Source organism: Phaethon aethereus, assembly GCF_964289735.1.
Source record: "Phaethon aethereus genome assembly, chromosome: 5".
In the NCBI taxonomy this organism is placed as follows: Eukaryota; Metazoa; Chordata; class Aves; order Phaethontiformes; family Phaethontidae; genus Phaethon; species Phaethon aethereus.
In genome coordinates this window covers 1,647,399-1,670,515 of record NC_138579.1, presented here as the reverse complement: position 1 = coordinate 1,670,515, position 23,117 = coordinate 1,647,399, and the positions used below count along the sequence as shown (strand labels likewise).

At 39.7% G+C, this 23,117-nt stretch overlaps 1 protein-coding gene across 1 annotated transcript in view; it reads right to left on the bottom strand.

Moving 5' to 3' along the window:
* Positions 1 to 23,117, bottom strand: part of FANCM (FA complementation group M) — a gene marked incomplete at both ends in the record, with an annotated part of 89,569 nt that overhangs the window by 44,888 nt on the left and 21,564 nt on the right. The window contains 7 exons of the mRNA XM_082000946.1: positions 3,129 to 3,363; positions 6,647 to 6,853; positions 7,746 to 7,939; positions 12,607 to 12,708; positions 13,190 to 13,318; positions 15,107 to 15,239; positions 16,027 to 16,158. Of these exons, the coding sequence (XP_081857072.1) occupies positions 3,129 to 3,363; positions 6,647 to 6,853; positions 7,746 to 7,939; positions 12,607 to 12,708; positions 13,190 to 13,318; positions 15,107 to 15,239; positions 16,027 to 16,158 (1,132 nt within the window). The remainder of the gene's footprint in view (positions 1 to 3,128; positions 3,364 to 6,646; positions 6,854 to 7,745; positions 7,940 to 12,606; positions 12,709 to 13,189; positions 13,319 to 15,106; positions 15,240 to 16,026; positions 16,159 to 23,117) is intronic.

Here is a 23,117-nt window from a genome sequence, read left to right as displayed (position 1 = left end):
AATAAGAACATATACAGCTTATTCATTACCGCTAGCTTTTTCAATTTTCTAATGTGGAAGGGGACACTGAAATAAGGAGAGGAGAAAATGCAAAAAATAAAGACCTCTCTTTCTCTTCTTTTTGAGGTTTATCTTGAATATCATTAAAATCAGAAACACTGGCTTCACACAGTATTGAAAGGAACTTCAACACAAAGCTGGTGGTTAAACATTTGCACTCATGTAACACTTGTTTGCAAGATGGGCAGTCAATCACGTTCATCTTCGGCAACTGATAGACCTCCACCCACACTATGTGCTTCAATTGTGGCAGCTGCTAACCTATTTCACACAAAAGGAACCTGGTAATTACAGCCTTTGAAGTGCTTTTCCCTCAGCAGGAAATATATTCAGCATATTATCTTTTTTATGCACTTACTGCCTCTCATTTCTATTTTCTAGGACAGACTTTCAAACATTCTAAAGTGGTTATTTTAATTCCATGTTTTGCTCTGCTTATTTTCTTGCAAGTTGTGTCTGTTTATTCCATCCTTGGTGTTCCTCACTGGCTGCCATCTGGGTTGTGCACAAAACCCAGATAAGAATGCCTTACGGAAGGCTCCAGAGGCATAATGGGAAATGTCATGATCAGGAGCAGCAGCATCACAACCATGCCACAGCTGTGTCATACATCCAAAGATGGCACGTACAGATTGATTTATTGATACTAATTCTTCTCCATTACATTTCTACCCTGCAAAATGGGAGATATTATCACAGACTCACAGAATCACTAAGGTTGGAAAGGACCTTCAAGATCATCAAGTCCAACCATTAATCCAGTGCCACCATGTTCCCTAAACCATGTCCTGAAGTGCCACATCCACACGTTATTTGAACACTTCCAGAGATGGTGACTCCACCACCTCCCTGGTCAGCCTGTGCCAGTGCCTGACCACCATCTCAGTGAAGAAATTTTTCTTATTATCCAATCTAAACCTCCCCTGGCGCAACTTGAGGCCATTTCCTCTCGTCCTATCACTAGGTACTTGGGAGAAGAGGCCAACACCCTCGTTGCCACAACCCCACAACCCCCTTTCAGGTAGTTGTAGAGAGCGATGAGGGCTCCCCTCAGCCTCCTCTTCTCAAGACTAAACAACCCCAGTTCCCTCAGCCGCTCCTCATCAGACTTGTGCTCCAGACCCCTCCCCAGCTCCGTTGCCCTTCTCTGGACACGCTCCAGCACCTCAACATCCTTCTTGTAGCGAGGGGCCCAAAACTGAACACAGGATTCAAGCTGCGGCCTCACCAGTGCCAAATACAGGGGCATGATCACTGCCCTACTCCTGCTGGCCACACTAGTGCTGGTACAGGCCAGGACGCTGTTGGCCTTCTTGGCCACCTGGGCACACTGCCGGCTCATGTTCAGCTGGCTACCAACCAGCACCCCCAGGTCCCTTTCCGCTGGGCAGCTCTCCAGCCACTCCTCTCCAAGCCTGTAGCGTTGCATGGGGTTGTTGTGGCCAAAGTGCAGGACCCGGCACCTGGCCTTGTTAAACCTCATGCAGTTGACCTCGGCCCATCGATCCAGCCTGTCCGAATCCCTCTGCAGAGCCCTCCTGCCCTCCAGCAGATCAACACTCCCACCCAACTTGGTGGCATCTGCAAACTTACTGAGGGAGCACTCTATTCCCTCATCTAGATCATCTATAAAGATAGTGTCACAATCCAAGTTGTTGATATGTAAATATGAGCTTAGGAGGGGGACATGCTAACTGCTGCAATCAAGGTTGTTGAAGGTTGTTGATGCAATCAAAGTTACTGATACCTGGACAAGAGGTAAAGAGAACAATTCCTCTGGGGCCCCCAACCACCGGAGGGACCCCCTGCCAGGACAGTGTGGAGTATGTGCGAAAGGGAGGGAAATTATGTAAATGACTCCTGGGAACTCATCAACATAAAGTCTATTTTTTCCAGGAAATATAATGAATGTGTGAATCATGACATGTATAAAAATGTCTGCCTCTTATGAAGTGGTGCGCATGCTAGGCAGAAGGATCCCCCACGCACCCGGCGCCAAATAAAGAATGCCTGCTCTTTAATACGACATTGGCCTTAAGAAGTTCTTTCCCCAACTTTTCGGTAACAATAGCATGAATTGGTTTTGAGGCCAAAGGGGATGCTGATTTTTTTCTGCATGATTTTGTAGCTTGCTTCCCCTATGTTCAGCCTTCTGTTTGCCCTGGATGGTGTTTGGAAACAGATCAGATGTAGATTTTGATAATAAGAACTTTTGTGATCAGAAGCATTTAAAACCCACTAACTCTAAAGTCTAACTACTCATTTACTGAAATATGAAGTTTCCCAAGGCTTTTAGGAGTTTCTTCTTCCAAGAAGTTGCTGTCAGTCTTTGCAGGAAGCACTTAACCAAAAAGATCGAGCACGACGATTTCTAAGTATTTACAAAACTTAGCTCATTCTACCTATCACATAATTTTTTTCAGTTTACTGAGCATTTCAGTGCCATGTAACTGCATCAACTAAAGAGCCACTTCCCTTTTTAGATTCATTTTCCTCCAAGGGTGTGTCCAATTCCTAAAAATCCTACCCTTGATTTCTCCTTTTCCTCTCCTCAAAATCTTGCACTTTTCAAGCATTTCTGTTTTATTGTCATTTACAAAGGTATAAGACATCCTCTTCTTGAATTAATAAAAACATTAAGCCTAACTGTTACAGGTCAAAACCAGATTTGGTACAGAATTATCACTGAATATGTAAGTGACAATTATGCCATCTGACATAGGTATATGAGACGTCTTCAGAAGACATCACTAACACTTGCCTCCTGCTTGTAGCTGGAGTTTCTGACTCCATGAGAAGCTCTATGGAGAAAGATGAAAGAAATGTTTGATCTGAAAGCACAGATATTTAAGGACAGAACTGTGATTTGAGGATGTTAAAGGAAAAGGATGAGGAATCAAAGCAGCAGTCAGCACAGTATCACAGTTGAAAGGTTACTGCTGACAGAAATTACGCTTTTGCTAGAGACTCAAAACTCATGTGAGCCCTCAGTTTTAATATGCTGTAATATAACAACATGGAATAGCACAGCTTACACAGTGCTTAGAAAAACACCATAATCCTCTTACCGGTGACACAGGAAAAGAGAGCAGATTTATGCTGGAGGGAACTAGATCTTCTCTCTTTGGAAAGCGTTCTTGAATTGCTTGGTTCATATATTTCAGCAGTAATAAACATTTTATGCAACTTTGGGTTTAAGCCTTCTGGAATCATACGTGGGCTGTGCTGGTAGAAATGAAGCATTTTGTTTCCTGAAATAGCTTTGTGGATGCTCCTTTTGTTAGACTGGCTTTGATTGTAAGTCTGTAAAAGAGAAGATAAATCATATGTTGTTGGATTGTTTTTTCACATGACTTGATCAAAAGTAAAAGAACACCTGAGTGTCTGTGGGGTTTCTCATTATTTTATGTTCCATCATCAAGATGGTTTTGGGTTTTTTTTTTTTCTTTTCTTCCTCAAACACAACTAAAACAAAATATCATGCAAGGCCCCGAGAGCCAGCCATATACCCTCTTCTGTGAATATTGTCAGTTCGGTCAACATAACTGCTTGTTCAAGTTCTTGAAGTGCAAGTTCAAGACTTGCAGGATGCCTCCATGTTATGGTAACCAAAGCAGAGGGGAAAGGAACAGGACACAGATGAAAAAAACAAAGCAATAAGGTAGTATTGAAAATTGATCACAAATACATTAAAACATACTAAGTTTTTTTTTTTTTCTTTTTTTGAATAGCTTCCATACTAAAATATCTAAGTCAAATTAAATCTGAATTATCATCGTTTTGTGCCTAGGTAAAACATTGAAAGCAAATGTACCGAAAGCAAGGATGTACCAAAGAACAGTGATTGTTCTTTCGGTTGCAAACAATACAAAATATCAAACAATGCACAGCTTTTTATACTCTTTAAATAGAATGGAAGTGGGCACAGCACTTGAGAGAAAAAGAAACACAGCCTTTGCCTGGGGGAATTTACAATCTGCAACAGATACAGGGATGACGTAAATTAGGTTACATCAGAAACAAAAGAAGGAGGTCAAGCAAAAAAAAAAGGCATAAGATTATTTGTTAATGTCATACACACATCAAGTCCTTTTATTACCACTCCATTTTTATTCTGCAACAGAGAAACCAAGACAAAGATGGAGATACTAAGGAAAGAAACTGGTCCCTGCTCTGAAGATTTCTTGTCTTAATACTATTCCCTGAGTCTCTGTGACAGGTCACCGGTGAAGCCAGCACGCCCAGTTAGGCAGACTACGCGCTCCGCGTACGACAGTACGGCTGCTACGTTCTTTTGAGAGAGATGATCTTTGGAAGCCAGGATTAGAGGAGATGGACACAAAAAGATTCTCTCCGAGTAAAACTGGAAGAGGCTAATGCTAGCTCTACTATACTGTCCCTCAGGCATTTCCATAAATATCTTTTAAGCCTAGAACAGGCAAAAAAATATTTTTATGGAAAAGAAGATTTGTATTACCAAATTCATTGCTTAACAGAAGTGTTACTTTGCTGTTACTGAGACAGTAGGTTTCCTTTTCCTTTGTTTCACAGAGAACGTCAGCTTGGCCTGACAGCAGCCTGAGCGGCTGCGAGCTCCCCTGTGCCTCTGAGCCCTTTCCGTATCGGTTTAAAGCCGCAGCGAACGGCTCCCATCCAGGCTGATGTACATGCAGCTCCGCTGCCACAGGAGGTTAAAAAGCCCAAACCAAAACACAGCACATCTCAGCATACGGCCAGACTAGGAAGGTAGAAGACTGGTAAACCGACGGCCCAGGGAAGCCGGGGCGTAGGGTGCGAGCGCGTGACGTGCGCCACGCTGCCGAGACGCAGCGCGCTTCCAGGTGGGCAGCTGAACCGGACGGGGAAACAGGCAGGGAGGAGCGAGCGGCACAGAGCAACAGTCACTTCTGTAACGGAAATTCTTGTCAAATGGCAAACTCCCAGACCTGCATTTTCCAATTTTTCCCAATAAATTTTTTTCAGTAGCTTTATAATTGCCTTGAAGTGGTTTGATTAAAAAAAAAAAAACAAAACAAAAAAACCCAAACAAACCAAAAAACCCCAACAAAATCCCATGAATTAAGATGAGACCACTAATTACTTAGCTGCAAGTTATGTGATGAGGAAGAATCTCTACATTAACAGATCTGGAAGGAGACTCAATTTAAAAAACAAACAAACAAAAAAAAACACAAAAGAAACCCAAAAAACAAAATACCCCAGAACAAACAAGCAAAAAAAACAACCCAAGCAAAACCAAACAGAGCAAGGCACTATTTTTCAGCAATTGTATTTAATGATCTCAAAACAAAAATATTATATAAAATTATTATCCTACCTGTAGGAAGATTATGCTTCAAAGATTTCTGAGAAAATATGAAGAACCCAGTAATCCAACTGCTTATGTGAAACTCCAAGGAATTTAAAGGACCATTTTAATATCCCATTAGAGAGCAGAGCTTTCAGTAATAACCAGTTTTCATAAGCAGCACAGGAAAATATCTATTTATAAATACCATTCACTTTTACCATTTTTATCCCTCACCCCTCCTCACCCCTTTAAAAAGCAGCTTTTTTTTTCTCAGGCAGGATTCTTTGGACCCTCATTTAGAATTAAATCCCTGTTACAAACAAATTTAAACCAGAGGCACAACATTGACTGGGATAAATAATAGCAAGGCTCTGAAATTTTGTGTTTACAATTAGCTTACATAGATATCGGCCTTCTCTGTTGTGAAACCTGATCCAACTCAGAACCAACCTCACAAGTAAACAAAACCAGCAAAGAGCAAAATCAATTTTCAGCCAGAACAGTGAGGTGCACGCTAAAAATGGCTTGCATTCCAACAAGGGCTGCATGATGAAACTGTAAAGACGCGGGTTCGTATTACTCTGCAACCTGCCTCACCAACGAGTGATGTCAACAGGGACTGCCTTGCCTCCTTCCACCTAAACCCTGCCCCGCCAGCCTCCTCGGATCAGACCGAGCAATGGCGCGGCTGCGGGATGAACCTGGGCCGTTGTGCTGGCACAGCTGAAGCTCAGTTCTCCCAGCTCACAACTTACGGCTTAGATTTCCCCCTGGACATCCATTTCCCAAGGGGCAGCCTGCTCTCAGAGACGATTAATTATACTCTGAGGTGAGTGCTGAGGTTCAGGAATTTAGCAAAAGTAGATTTCCACTTAAGCTGATCTCTTCAGACCTCACACGCAAGTCTGCTACCACTAAGTACTCGTCTGAAAGCGTAGTGTCGTCAGCAATCCGGAGCGAGACGCTTCCAGCCCTCCCGCTCACAGAGCTTCATCCCTATCTCTCCCGCACACTGTTCTGTACCCTTGGTAAACACCCTGTATCTTCCGAGTCTCAGTTTATCATTTGCAAAGTAAGTGTTACGAAGAACAAAGGCTTGAAGCCCTTCACATTGAGAAAGGGCATATGTTTTTAGAATATTTCCTGTAGGGACAGTTAAAATGTTGCAAGGAGTGCTCAGGATTGCTGTGATTTTTAATGGACAGTATGTAGTTTCCCAGAACAGACTAGCGAAGTCACTTTGTTTTCCCAGCGACAAAAAAGGTCCACACTCACGCGTTCCTCCCGCCCTTCGGCGAGGATGACAACGATCCTGCCTTGCCGCCTGCGCCCCGTTCGGCCCATCCTCTGCACGAGGCGAACTGGACTTTTCTGAGCATCAAAGCAGATGATGAGATCAACTTCTCCAATGTCTAAGCCTTCTTCCCCAACACAGGTAGAGACCAGAGTGTTATACCCACCTTCACGAAAGCATTTTACCACCTGAATGAACGATTAAAATTAAATTTAACAGGTTAGAAGAAAGCCCCTTATACACACTTTGCAGTTTTTCTAGGTTCAGACAGAAGTTGAAAAAAATCAATTTATGTTTTAAAGCTACAAAACTCAGTCTTTCTGAGTTTGTCAACTATTTCATTGTGATCAAATACCATGCACTAATTTTATCAACATACCAACACTTCAATTCTAAAATACGGGAAAAAAAGCACACCTTATTCTGACTCCAACCATGGCATTCTTCTAAAATTGATCTTCCCAAATTTGCAATTAAATAATTTTTAGGGTTTTTTTTTTTAAACTTTGCTACATCAAAATTTAAGGATATATGTTATTTTTTCTACCTACAAGAAAAAAGACAACCCCATAGCAATTAAGTATTTTAACATTTCCCCAGATTTTCACAGAATCACAGAATCACTAAGGTTGGAAAGGACCTTCAAGATCATTAAGTCCAACCGTTAAACCAACACCACCATGTCCCCTAAACCATGTCCCGAAGCGCCACATCCACACGTTTTTTGAACACTTCCAGAGATGGCGACTCCACCACCTCCCTGGGCAGCCTGTGCCAATGCCTGACCACTCTCTCGGTGAAGAAATTTTTCCTAATATCCAATCTAAAGGTCTCTATACCTAAACCTTCAAATATATAAGAGTTTGCATTTCTTAATGTAATGTAGATGTAAATTTATAAAATGTTTCTATTTATACATTCTGTTCAGTGAGTATAGTTTTGGGTACTCTGAAATCAATTGAACTACACAGGAATTTACTAACGTCACTTTAAAGTTCAGTCACTGCCGTACAATCGATATCAATACTCAGTAGCTATCTTTATCACTATTTCCTTATACAAATCTCATATTTTCTTTACCTCTAGTTGTTCCTTTTGTGTGAAGCCTTTTGTGCTCTTTCCTGTGGAGTGGCCAACAAATGTCATTACTCTAACAACCGGACTGAGCCGGGAAAGCATTTCTGCAATTTCTTGCACGCTATCTCGAAATGATGAGAAGATCATCACTCTGGTATCCACAGTGTCCACAGATGTGCTTTCAGTGGTGACTTGATCTGTTTAGTTTTAAAAAGGCAGAAAATCATTTTTATGCATGATTTTAAAATAATTACCAGTAAAAAAGTAAGGACAGGTCATTCCACAAGCTACACATTCACAGCTCTCATCTCACTTAATGGGAAGATTTTGTCCAAGTATACTGCATCTTGGTTTTTTTCCAAATAAATTTTCTTTAAAAGAAACTTCATTAAAAAAAACTCCAAAACCTATGTAAATAAACCAAAAAATCAGTAGAGAAAACTGACAATTAGGAGCCCCTCAGCCAATTTAGACAAACCTCCCAGAAAATGCTCCGAGATATACCTGCTTGAACAATTCCTCTTTGGAATCAAAGCAGTATTCTAATTTTGAAGAATTTACACCAACTATAGTGAATGTCTTATATCTGAGGTACCATCACTAAAGTTACTTTGAAAAGCTCAGGTTTGATGACAATTGTCTTCAAATAAAGTTTAAGGTGCCTTCTTCCAAAGAGCCTCAATGTAACTTTTAAATCTGCTACTTAAGTGCCCAGAGTTAGACGAGGTTAGCAGTATATAGCAGTAAAAACCAGTTACCATTAGTCTAGGATACAGAATGGTGGAGTAAGAGAGGTGTATATCAGCTTTCTATGATTTACTACAGAAAATCCGTAATTCTGACAGCAGAAATGTGCACAAACTTCCCTTAATACCATAATCTGCTGCTTCTGAATGATCTGTCATCACAACTGTTTATATCTCTCATTTCAATAGCACAGAAAACTTTTCCTCTTTTAAAGAAAAGGGAAAAATAATTGCATTGCTACACAGTTTCTTAGCGAGGCCCATTTTACCAAAACCACATTTTTTAGGCTATACCATCACAGATTTTGTCATCTGTGTACTCAACTTCTTTTTTTTTCCTTCCTTTTTTTAAACATATAAGGGTATCTGCCTTCATGAGCACAAGCAAAAGCTATCTAAGCAACATGCAAGTCTTGAACAGTCAGCTTCTGTTTATCTTATCCAAATAGTAAAACAACATGCCCATTACTGCATGCTATGAAGTAAAAACCTTAAAGTATGTTAAGAAAAGAGAATCTCTAAAAGGATGTAATGGATTACTGAAATTGGCACAGCTTGCATGCATTACCTAGACATAGACCTCGGATGAAATCAAATAGGTTTCCAGGGATAAAGATGTACTTTTTCCACACAATTCTCCACCAAACACCTTTGTATCTCATTAAAAGAAAGCTTAGACAAGGAATTAAAATTCTCGAGACTGAATGTGTAGAGACATGTTCCCCTGACCATCCAAAGAACAGTCACTTGGTGCTTGACAATGGTTTCATGCTATGCCTGTAGTTAACTTCAAGATATTTCCTGAAGTTGAAGCATGAAGTATAAGGGATAAGCATATATATATATATATGTATGTCTGAATAACTATGAGAAATTCTATTTTAGTTTTTAGGTGGTCATATGTACATGCAGAAATGCTTTCAGCAGCTTAAGTCCAAAAGGAGAACCTGAAGCTAACCGTTTTCCCCATTTCTTTTTAAGATGAGCCTTGAATTCTCAGGCAGATTATGCAGATGGCTGCTCTGGTCAAAACCAATTTCACTCTTGAGGCTGACAAACAAGGAGCTTAGGTAAGAGGATCTCCAGAGGTCCCTTCCAATCTATGATACTCTACTGCACTGTTTCAGTAAATAGCAGCCAATATGGGAGGTCATCTGTCAAGTACAGAAACCAGTCCCCAGTGAAGGACTAGAAATGAAATGGTGAATAAGATTCAATATTTTCAGCTAGAAACCAGACAATTGCAACACTGATATAATGTGTTCTGCATAATCTACCATCCAGAGCAGATTGACAAGCTATATATTCCAAAATAAGTGCAGGTTGGATATATCTTACATGAGTTCATATTATTCTCCTCCACCAACTTTATTATGACCAACATTATTCTATATCTATTTTTACCATATTCTCATGACTTGAATAGTAATAATGCTCAGTAGCATCTGCCTCTGTACTGTAAAAAATGTTATCCTGCTGCCATTACCTCCTTGACCTTATCCAAAACCAGACTCAGAAAATTCAAGACATTAGCAGCCCATAATCAATCTGACAAGTAATCCAGGTATGGAAGATTAGCTGGGAGAAGCTCATTATGCCGAGCCAACATTTCTTAAGGGCTGGCCAGAACATTATCTTGCACTTACCCGAATTGCTGTAAGTGCATCTTGCAAAGCAGGGACAATAGCTACGTGGTCAGGAAGCTCAAACTCAACCTGGTTGATCGCTAGTTAGAAATAGTTCAGAGTTTGCACAGGCAACTTGGCACTACTCCCACAAGTTCTCGCATGAGGGTTTTCTTTCCAAAAGGAGGAAAAAGAGCTGCTGTTAATCCTGATATGGCTAATGACTTAGGTTATTCATATTCTCCTTTTCTGTCTCAAATGCAGGGCTTTTGAAGGAAAATGGTCTACAGAAGCAGTTACTGGTTTTAAAAGTTAAACAGGCATGAGCACAGTAAATTATGAAGCAGAGTAGTTCAGCAATGCATAACTGGGACAAAGCAGAGTTAGGTTCAGGGGTTTTGTTCACATCAGTTTTTTCTCTAGAGATACTACACACTTGCATGAGTTCCAGAAACAAATGCTGAATGTATTTTCCACTGGTCACATAATGCTTTAGGCTTTTATTTCAGAGTCTTCTGATACGCGTGCAAAGATACATGTGATTATGTTTGGAATCTTAATAAGTACTCAAGTTTTTTTTAACAGACCCATGACAAATTCTTGTCCAGAAGAGGAAGAAATCAGGACACAGGTGCATGCTCTATTCAGTCAGAGTCTAAAACCAGAACTGAGGGTGTAGCTACTTGTTGACATGTGAATTTAGAGTTTACTTGCAAGAAACAGGGAGTAAGGGGAGAAATACAGGTTTTGGGTTATTGCTCAAAAGGTATCATCAGCGACACTATAATGATATATAATAAGGCAAATAAATAAAATCACAACTTCTCACTATTTCTGACAACTGCCCCGTGCAATTGGGCCAGTGATGCATAAGCTTAGGAGACACAAGAAGTTACTAGAATGCCTCCAACTTTGTAATCAGACTGAACTGTAAAGTGTTTTCTGGCCTTGTGTTCTACACAAAGATTTCAGGATCAGTTGTTCGTACTTCCTTTAGATTTAACTACATGCATCTAGAGAACTCTGCTCAGGAGACTGCTTTATATTCCCCATGGCCTTGCCTTGCACGTTAGTTACGAGGATAAAGGAGATTACAGAGATCAGGAGCGAGGAAAGACGTCAGGAAAACCTAACATGTCTAGCTCAAGATATGACTAGATACGCTACCATAGCTCACCAATTATGGTATAAAAGATTATGTATTTCTTCCTGCACAGTTACTGCAATTTTGTGTTTATAACAGTAAAGACTCATGGTTCATGCCTACTTGCTTCTGAGGTTCATACACACAGACACAAGACACAACATCAAAACATTTGTATATTAATTACCTGTTAGGAATATTAAGAGACATGTCTGACCAACATTGCAAGGAAAAATATCTGATGGGATTCATAGGACAGCAAAATCTATGCTATCAAAGGAAGATGGAAGAGTATTAAATATGAAACTTATGTAAGTCCAGTAGAGAATACAGAATTTGAAAACAAAAGGCAATAGCTTAGAAAGATGTTGTTACAGGAAACAAGAGAGAGGCATGGAGGGAGGCAGGGAGAACTATGGATGGAGGGCAGGAGGAGGGACAAAAAAAAAAGAAGAAAGTAATTTGATTAAAGGTATTCGGACATACTATAAACTAACAAAAACAAGGGAACTTAAAGTTGCCTACACTGCTACTAGAAAGTGTACTCTGAGAATCAAGCATCTCAGATAGGAAAAAAAACCCCACAAAATTGAAGGGCAGGTCAGAAATTATCAGAACTTCACAGAGCACAAAGATCCAAACAGACCAAAGGAAAAAAGTGAAGAAGTTGCAAAAAAAAAAAAAATATTGTTATTGATGTTATAATTCCAAAAGCAATAATTGGATCGAGAAGCTGAAACTTCCCAAAATCAGAAATGTCTGAGTGTTTCAGAATATTTTGCTTCATAATCTCATGCTACTGTATGACATATTTTTCTTCTCCCTTTCGGTCAAGATGAAAACGAATGAGAGACAGATTAATGTAATTGGAGGTTTTAAACTTGTTTAAACTGTAAACTTTAAGCAAATCAATGCCTCAGAGTTTGTCATTCTTAGCAATAGGCTGGATATCAGAACGTTTATCCTTAAGCTCCATAAGTACATTGCATCTAACTTTGCAGGAGGTAATAGTAGGACTGCACTGAGAAATGGTTTCCAGAACAAATTTTGTGACTATGAAAATCAAGAGATATAGTAGCACTAGGAATGAGTTTACTAGCATTATTTTATGAAGCTGGTAGAATAGTTAATATCAAATTAAAAATGATAGCTCATAAAATCCTTTTTCTTAAAGAAATTTTATGGTATAGTTCTTCTAAAGAAGATTTTTCCACACAGAAGATATATAAACATACAAGACAATAAAGGAGGACTTGAACAAATTCAGAAATAAATCAGTAAGACATTACTTGTTTTCAACCACAGGTTCAACTGTTTAGATACTTTTTCTTCGAGTTGTTGGTCCTTACCAGAACATCCCTTTCTCCGGGATTTGAAGTGTTCTATTACAATTTCCTCCAATTTCCTTAATTTTGGATGACCGTAGATAAACTCCTTTTTATTTTCAAACACTGAAAAGGACATAAAGCAATTAAGGGTATAAGTAAAACTGAAACAAGTATGAGGCTTTAGTGAATTTCATTTCCTCTCATTGTAATTCTCTGAGACAGACATACAAATGCCTGACACTAGTTCTAATTGCATTCACCTAAACAAACTCTGTGAACTATTTATAGAAGCACATTTTTTAAACGCAGTTGTTGTTGCTTTTGTTACAGTCACAGTGTAAAAGATACCTAGTCAAACAGTACTATTTTAACCTTTCATTTTAAATCAAATTGAAATCTTCAAACATAGAAATCTTGTTTCAAGGTAGCTAAAACCACTGAGAGAAGAAAAAAAAATAAAAAGAATCTGGGGAAATAATCTGGAATAAAGAATACTAGACAAGTGTATCACAATGGACAGCTTCTGCATCTACAAATGTAGAGCTATCTACTCTTTCATTCAAACAGAAAGTAAACATTCTGTCCCCAAAAGGGAAATGCTGACCTGTTTTACTCTTGTAAACATTTTCATTTGCTGAAGCCAGAGATGTGTCTGAAAACATGTCTCTAAGCTGCTGATATAGCTTCATGAAGTCCTCATTACGACCAAGTTCATTCTTCGTACGAGTTAGCCCTTTGTAAAAAGTTGAAATACCTTAGTATTTAATCTCAAGAATTAATATAATTTTTGCTATCTAAAAGACAAGCTTCTTAGAAGTAGAAAGCTCCTTTCAAGAACTAAAAGACACGTTAGCTTTAGAAAACGTAAGAAATGTTGTTTGGCATCAATATTTTTTGGGGGAAGATGCCATTATAGAATTTAAACATGAATTTAAACATGACAAACGTGTATAAACAGAAGCCTGGTCCTATGGGTAAACAGAAAAGTTTTACATCAACCATTTAGCACTAGAAAAGTCATCCAATCCAGATGGATGAGACACTGCGACAGACTGCCCAGAGAAAATTGTGGACGACCCATCATCGGAAGTGTTCAAGGTCAAGCTGGATGGGACTCTGAGCAACCTGATCTAGTTAAAGATGTCCCTGCCCATGGTAGGCAATCTTGACTAGATGATCTTGAAAGGTCCCTTCCAACCCAAACTGTTCTGTGATTCTATGATTCTATTAAACGCTGCCAGTCACTCAGAGAAGGGAACCTAGACTAAAAGCTAGAATCAAGAAGTTTATTGAATTATTTTATGTCAATGTTGAAAAGAATTTTGTTCTACTCAAATCAGAAGCCAAATTTACCAGAACCACTAGAGAAGACCTATTTATTAGAATTATTATTAATAATAATTAATAAATTATATTATTTATTTATTATTTTCCATCAGTCATCTTTCAATAGCAGACAGGGATTTAAGGAATCTGAGAAATTAGGAAATACATGAAATGCTCTCTGGTTCCTATGTCTAAGAACACTATACCATCAGATATGTAGAAATCTGCACTTGCAAAAGTAATAAATTGTAAAAATGTCAAAAACATAATAATGAGAAATTATTAGCACATGTATACTAAAAAAATATATTCTGTAGATATTCTATAATATGAAGCAAGCACTGCACGCTTTTGGTTCAGATGTAGGATGAAGTAGTGTCATTTTAATTAAGCAGTGCTGTAAGTGAAGTAGCTTTTGTAAGTTACCACACAGTTACACAGCTAAGTGTAAACCAAAATGAAGCAAGGAACCTGAGGGCCACACCAGGTCCATCTGAACAGCTGGAACCTTCCCCTCCCACATCCAGTGTTTAGAAGACATTTACAGTTGGACTGACATTGCCAAGTGGAAACTTTCCCCCTCAGAAAAGATGTCAGTACCAAACCAGGTCTTCCAGATCAACCCAGCAGGTCTAAAACCGACTCTGGAGAGTTGCAAAACGCTCACAATAATTAGTGATAGAATTAGGAAAATAAAATGAGGCCAGAACAGAAACCAACTTTCTATTTTGCTTAGTGAGCATGTAAGATGTTACACAGCTGGGATAGAAATTCTAGTGTGATGTGCCCAAATCTGTCATCTTCTGGTAAAGACACCTGAAGCTCACGCATGCATGTGTTTTGCAACAGGGGGAGGAATTGCTTTACAAGACCAAACGAATTCTCAGTTTAAATTGTTTGCTGGTTATTCTTTGGAGAGACAAAGATCTTACTGCCACTTACTCTGAGTTCTGTTTGTGATTTATTTTTTTCAGAACTGCTGCCATATAAACACTCTTGCTTTCCCAAATATACTCTATCTTTAACATTGTGCTAACATATTTCCAATAGGGATGAAGGGGAACAAAATACCAATTACATTTGTAGCCCATTCATTGTCTGCAAGCTGTTTTGTGCAAAACTAGCCATAGGGATGAGGCAAATTAAATGAGAAGGACTGAAGACAAAAGGAAGGGTGTTTCTGAAGACACTTCACCTTTTGCTCCATCCATAATTCCACAAAGGTAGATAAACAATGACCGTACTCCCATTTGCAGCAGCAGCTCATAGCCGTGGTACAAACTGATACAAAGTGCAAAATCTCCTTCAATTATGCCTTGATGTATTCCCTGTGAAAATATAACAGATTTATCATTAAATTATCATTGAAGTCAATAAGCAGCAGGAATCACACTGCGATTCCTATGACAAGAATAAGATTGACATCTGAGAAGTGGAGCCAGAGCACAAACTAATGCACAGCGAGTAGTCTATCAAAAGCTTCAGGAAACAGGTTACACAATTCTTCATGATCAATGAAGGCAATCTTTTTCCACCTCCAAAATGATCTCCAAAATACTTGTATTATCTTCCAAGATTAGCTCATTACTTTCCGATGCAGCACCACTCAAAATCTGACAGCTGAACCATCCACTTTGGCAAAACGAGAGATTTCCAGCACATCTACCCAGATGTGGTTACAAAATTTAAGTCAGGAAAGTTGTCTTGCCTACTGTGAAGTGTATTTCCCAATGTTCTTTTTAAGGTACACAGTCTTTATTTTTTTTAGGTAATTTTCTTTTTCAAGTTTGCAAAATTTGAACACTCCATGACAATTTACAGAAAAATAGGGGCAGTAACATAGTTCTGAGGGGAAAGTGTAAACTTGGCAGTCAGTAATTACAATTTAAGTTCTTAAAACAATTTCAGTTTGGAAATTAAGTTCTTCATCTTTTCCTTAACTTTCCTATATTAGCATCAAGAAATGTAGAAGAAGTAAGCATATTTTATTTTAGGGCTAAAAATAGAATGTTACAAAGGAAATTTAACTTAAAATGTAACAGGAAACTTTGTACACTATGTGGTATTACTACTTATTCACTACTTTAATAACATGAAATAAATAAAAACATTTACCACATTTTGTGAAGAAGGGTTTTTTCTGTATTGATCTCTTGCTAGGATTATCTGGTACTTTGTAAGGCTGGGAATATCCCGCCTTGCTAAAACTCCTATTCTAATCAGGCGTCCAGCGAATGTTTCTAGCACCTGCAAACAAAACACAGAAGTATACAAAAGATGTGAAGTTATGTATATTTAGCTCTCCGAAGTAGTTTCATTTTTACAGATCTTACACAACAGAACACAAGCAGCTCATTCTTTTTATTTGAAACATAGAATTTTTCAAAACAAACTGTATTGATTTCTGAATAATTTGTTACTGTACCAGACGACAACCTGGTGCTCTGCCTTCCTGTAAGGTTCTCCACTACGAGGGTGTTTCTAGGCTAATTTACAAATTTTTTTCTAAGACCAGCAGAACTACAACAACTTGGTTCCCTAAGGATTTGTGCCCACCATCCTACAGACAAACACCCTCCTGCCCCCAAGATAACCCCGTATCCATCAAATAGCTGAGGAGTGGAAGCACGCCCGTGCTTTTGTAATTGCACGAGTACTGACCTAGCAGAGAAGAAACAAAACAGGACATGTAGCCAGCTACTGCACTCGGGCTGCAGCTCCCTCTCCCACTGGTAACCCTAACTTCAGCGGTGTTTCAGTCTCAGGAAAACTCGTAGGCACATATTCCTCTTTGAGAAGTCTAAACTACCGCAGGCGGAGGACGAGCCAACGGGTTAGGAAGTCGTGTGTGGAAGGAATGGGAGTCAGGAGGCGTGAGCGGAGAGGAATGAGTGCCCGGCAGATGGGCCCAGCACAGCAGCGTGCCCCATTTCCTTCGGAAGCCATGCCAAAAGACAATCTGTTTTTATACATCTCATGTACCTGCTTTCCACATCAGTGAAACAAGGGAACTGACCTTCACTAATTCATCTTAATCCTGTTTTTCCTCTTTGTTTCTCAGCCTTAGGTGGTTGGGATTTTTTTCACAGACTTAGTTTTACATGAGCGCTAACTCTGTAATAATTGGAGTAATCAGATTTGTTCTACAAAAATTGTTTACAACGCGTTGAACCACTTGGCCAGTAGCACGAAAAACATCTTAGGGCACAACAATGAGCTTCTCTGAAGGCAGTCTTGACATAGTTTGACAGCAGAGTTCCTGATAGCTGTTTACATACATACCGTGCTTCCCAAGTTTTCTAGGCGTGTTAACACCGGTTCAGCTGAACTGCACTAAGAAGGCTATAGCATGCCTAATGCCTAATCCCTTTATTGCTGTTCTTTCAGCTGAACCAATAAAAACAGATCTAACTTTCAGGCCTCAATACTGATCTAAGTATGTCTTCAGCTTGCAAAGACAAAACGCCCTAACAGGAAAAGAAAGTTGACTATAGAAGTGCAATGCATGTTTATACACTAAGTAACAACACTCCATTTGCCTTCTTCACACGTTTAGTTTACACTGGGTTTTTAGACCTTGTTAGGGTGCACAAATATTATTAACAACCAGAATCTACTCACACCCTGTCAACGCAGTGGCAGCTTAGTTTAACTTCTCTCTGCTTACTTTGATTATTTTTACAGTTCTGCACTCCTTTGGCTTCTTACTCTGTGTACCGTGCCTGCGTGGCACTAAGTGGCAAATCCTGAGAAATGGGGTGGGAATAATTGCCATTGTCAACCACAGCAGCATTAATCCCCGAAAGAATCAAAAATGCAAAGAGAACTTTGGAAGGGTGCAGGAAAACTTGTGAAAGCACCAGCCAAACTGAGGAAACAATGTGCTGGGGAATTTCCACACTGCCTGCTACATGCCTGCAGGTCTTTCAAAACCAGCTAGCTGGAGTCAGCAGGCTAAGCAGATTATGACAGATAAAGGCTGCTGAGAAATAATAGCAATGAAGTCTAAATTCTGAATGCTCTGGTGCACCTTAGGTTGCTCTTCTTCCCTACCCTGGGCCTTCAGACTGGGATGCGACGTCTCAGGCAGCTTGCTGCTTTTGCTCGTCCGCTCCGCGCTGGAGGGGAAGCGGGCGATGCCCACAGGAGCAGCTCTGAGGGCAGGATGGTGCTGAGGGCTGAGCGCCCATCTGTGGCCAAAGAGCCCGGAGGCTCTTCCAACCCTCGTCTTCAGGTTTACCTTTACCTAACGGGGAGCCTGGGTCACAGCCGCACACAGCTCCCCAGGCAAAGCAGAGCACAGTCAAGAGACTCCACCCCAAAGCATTCCTGCCAATTAAGACTAATGGATTAATTAGACCAAATAAACCACTAACACCACTAACAACAAGCAAACACCAATTGGAAACTATGATATTGGTAGGGATTTCTGGAGGAAAGGAGAGGAAAGAGAAAAAAAAAAAGGAAATCAAATTATCTGTTCTTAAAATGCCTGTCAAAAACATTCACCAAGCCACTTGGAAATCTAAATGCACAAGAAATTGATTTCTCATATTTGGTTTAGTTTTAAGAGTTTAAAATCCAAAACTTTGCCTTTTACCAGTTTGTTATTGTTACGTTGTTTTTAAATCTGACTTGTATCTGACAAGTCACTTTAAAAGGACAGACACAGAAATGTCCGCGCCAGCTTATGAAAAAAGGTATTTAAAAAATAAAATAAAAAAAATATTGACTATGCAAGGGACAACTCAATGCTTTTTATTTTAATGGCATACCACTGAAATAGCATTTTGCCCTCCCATCAAACCCTAAACAGTTGGACATGACACTTGAAATGCTGAAGATCAAGTTTAAACTTTTGTCTCAAGCAGTGGAAATGGAGTCAGTCACTGAACACCAATATGTTTCTCTAGAAAAGAAATCAATGTTTTCGTTAAAAAGAAATACCCACATAAGTATACTATTTCAGCACCAGTTTATTATTTCCTATACTCGCTGCATAGCTTTTTTAAAAAAGAAATTTCGATTACATGTACTTTTATGTTTCATCTCTTGACCTAGTTTATAACATGTAAGAAAATTACATTGTCACTGTTTGCTCAATGTACACCCCTGTCTGATATTTAATCATTTTCTGCAAAACAAAACAAGGAAGATTATTATGAAAGACAGCAGGATCCAGTCACCTGGAGCTTCAAAACTAATAAGGAACAGTAAACATAACCTACTTAGAAGAGATACAGAAACAAGCCCTTCTCAGAGCGATTACATTTATCTTACCTCCGTACCTTTATTTTTAATTAAAAAGATAATACTTCTGGAAAGTCTCCTCAATCTTTCCAAAACATTTAAGTGTTATGTTACCCGTTTAAAAACAGAACTGTAAAATTAATTTAAATTAATTGCTTAATAGGACTCATGGCTTTTTCTAGCTCTCTAAAGTGAGTTCAAAAAACTGACAGATTTACTACCAATATGTAAAAGACAACTGGTAAAGTTATCCCATACTGCACTAAACTTGCCAAGAACATAAAGGTTTTTGCTGAATGAGGTACCTTCCACAGCAAATCACACTGGTTTTTTGAGGCTTGTACCTGAGATTAGGTTAGGACCTGCCGTTTGGAGACAGGACATGAGGACTACCATGTGTATTGTAAGCAGAACTGGCAAGGCAAAGAACTGTTACCGGTTTAGCTACTAAAAACTGCTGTTAATCTGTTTTCTCTTGGCACAATAAAAAACAAAGGCTCTAAACAAACGACCCGGACTAATTATTTTACTGGAGATTTGCAAGCATTCTTTGCCAAAGAAAAAAGAAAGCTCCCATGCATAAATAACTGTTTGTATTGCATTTCTTTCAGCGTAGAGAAGGAGGGGTTTGAGAGAAACCAGCCACTGAGCAGACTGTATCTCCACAAAGCAAGCCTGAGAAGGTCCACTTCTACCCAGCAGAAAGGCGAAGTGCCAGGAAGCTCTTCACAGCGCTCCCAGCCTCGACTGACAGGCCTGACTGGGTTTATACAGTCACGCTGTACTTAAACAGAGCTGCCATCCCCTTTCCCTTCCTTTCCCTGCTCTCCCAACTCACCCAGCTCCAGCATTTTCAATGCACAACATGCCACAGACCCCTTCCCAGCATGCTGACGCAGAATTGGCATGCAAGAAAATGAGACTATGTTGTGTGTGCGTGAGGTAACATCACAGCTAAAGCGGTGCGGGAACGTTAACCTGTCCCACTCCGCCACACTGGTCTGCCTTAACCAGGGACCACTAAAAACAGGAGTAGGGAACTAACACAAGCAGCTCCAGAACACAAATCCAGGTTTGTGTTGTGGCCATGCACCACGTGGACCTCACACTGCTCCCGTGCTCTGATCCAGATTTTCAAATCTTCAAAGGAAGTGAAGGAAGACAAGAAAGGGAAAGAGGAGACTTCTTCCAGGCTCTGGCCCCACCACCCATGGCTGGAAAGCCAGCTCAGAGGGTGTATTTGTCACAAGTCTTCACAATAGAGTTGCGGTCGTACTGTCCTAGGGGAGTGCAAACAGACTTTGCAGGAAGGCATGAAAGCAACCAGGGCCTTCTACAACTCCAGGGAAGAGCAGCCCCAGTGAAGGTTAGATGAAGATCTAGAACATTCATTGCTTTGTTTTAGGACTGAAACTAGAAAGGTTTGGGTTACGCTCAAGGTAGCACACTTTGTGAAAGTGCCATAACCTAATATTCCTGAAAGTAACTTCCAAGAGGAAGTCCCTGGAACAAACCATGTTTAGTCTCTGCCAACCATAACTCCGGGTTGAGTGAGAGGGTCTTGACACTCCCTCAAAAAAGAATGTACCTGGGGTTGTGGAGCCCAGCGGCAATCAGAAAAACGGCCAGCCCCGTGGCCATAGGAGCACATCTCACGGATGGGCTAGGGCAGTTTATGGATAGCCTTTACCTGACTGTAAAGAAACTTTCCAGGCACACAGAGTACATAAAGTTCATGTACAGAGTGAGAACTGTTTATTGTAAAGTTTGAGGAAGCCTCTCAAATCATAGTATAGTACATCAAAGAAGGGAAGGAGGACAATTATTAACAGAAAAAAAAATGTGGGTTTATGACAGAGAAGGCAACTGAGAAAGGCATTTGGAGCTACAGCTATTGCTCAGTTTTAGTTATTCTCCCTGTAAAACTTCAGAGTCAAGACAAAGACAAGTAAGCTCTAAACAAGAGGGAGAAAAGTGCTATTTTGTATAAGCTTTCTACTGACATTTTCTTATCTCTCCAATAATGAAAATAAAGCAACAGGGACACAGCAGGTTACAGTGTTTTTAAGATGATCTTGTAATTCTCCAAAACAAATACTTACCAACCTAGTAATGATCTTGGCACCTCTGAAAGTTTTCTTGTCAAGTTTGTATTAACTTGTTCAGACACTTCACAGTGTTCCCACTCTCCAAGGACCTGTTACACATTGAACTTACACCGTTCCACCCTGGAAGCTGGTATTCATCAAAAATTTTTGTTTGTCCTCTTCTAACATCTTGGTTTCCTCCTATTACAGCATTTTCCATTTCTTAAAAGTTACAAAAAAAGAAGCCTACAGTTTTTACTTTTCAACTAATTTCACTGAGAACATTTTTACTCTTTTACTTGAGAAGTTATGAGAAAGAATTGTCTTTTCTATATCAATCTGCCATTCAGTAAATGTTATCACTCTGCCACAGGACAGAAAGAAGCATCCTACTGGATGATGTTTCAGACCCTCAATTTGCAAGGCTGGGTATATGTTTTTATTTTTTATTCAGAGAAATAACCCTGCAGGAAAGCACCAAGAATACAGCACTACCAAAACCGTATTATCTCAAGAGTGACTATTTATTAGCCAGCAGTCACACACAAAATGAACATTTTGCGGGGGGGAGGGGGGAGGGAGAATACAAAATACAACAATAATCAGCTTTGTTCAACTCCAGTAACAATCAGTTACTCTATTATCTGAGCTGATGGCAGCATCTGGACACAGACCATGACACATCTGCAGTACTCTATCAAATGTAGCCCTTTGTATGTAATTACTATGCACATCATAAACCAAAGATGAATAAAATACACACACAGTAATTTGTGCAGGTGGATATTTAAAACAGGATCTTAAACTCCTACCAGCCTCTTTCTCAGAAGTAGCCAGTCAATACTCAGTAGCATTTCTCGCAAATAGAGAAGTTTAGCTGGGATTTAGATGATTTTTCTGGTTGTTGTTTTTTCTTTTTTTTTTTTTCCCCAACGTCCAGCAACGATGCTTAGCAATCCTCTAAACAGAAATAATTTCATTTAAGCAACTATTCATTCTCATAATTACCACTTGAACAAAAGAGTTGGGACTGTTTTCGATGAGAAAGTGTCAGAATTATTTAGGCAGGATAGTCTGAGGAAGAGCCTCTACATGTTGCCTCAAAAACTCAGCTCTTCTCAAGAATAAGTGTTTCCTGGAAGAAACCTCCAAGAGCCAGCATGCCCTCACTTGGTAATAATAATCCAACTTCCAAAATTACGTGGAAAATTCCTTACCCACAAAACTGGTCAGTGTTTGCACTGTACTGAAGCGTAATTAGACACTACCTGTGATGTGGATTGATTCACATTGTGCCTTACTTCAAGATACGTACCCACAGCAATGTAGCTGCCCCACAAAGAAGGTTCAACAGTATCTTTCCAAGAAAAATCTGCTAACTGAAGTGGACTACTACAGTCCACTTCAGCACGTTTTCAATGAATCTTGTGATTCTGTGCACTAGGTAGTTGACCATGAAATCAAATCATCAAACAACCTAAGACTTAAGCAAGCATCACCTCCAACATTTGTCAAGGCCTTGCGTTCTCAGTGAATTTCAGATCAGAGGAGAGTCTGTGATGCTGATAATACTGCTCACAACTAAGAGGCCAAACATCCTCACAGTGAAATTATCTGCTTCACTTACTGCAACCACTTTTCTGCAAAAAACCCCACAGGCTAAATTCACTAGGAAAGAACTGTTCTCTCAGGACATTCCCACTGGCAGTTGTTCCTCTGTTTGCAAATTCTCAAAGAAACAACAGTCCCTGTCTGGTCAGCTTTGGCTGACAGAAGAAATGCTTTATAGGAACAGCAGGATTTCAGTCTGTTGTATCAGAAGTACACAGCCAGGACTTGCACGTCTGGCTTCTAAGGCCATTAATACTT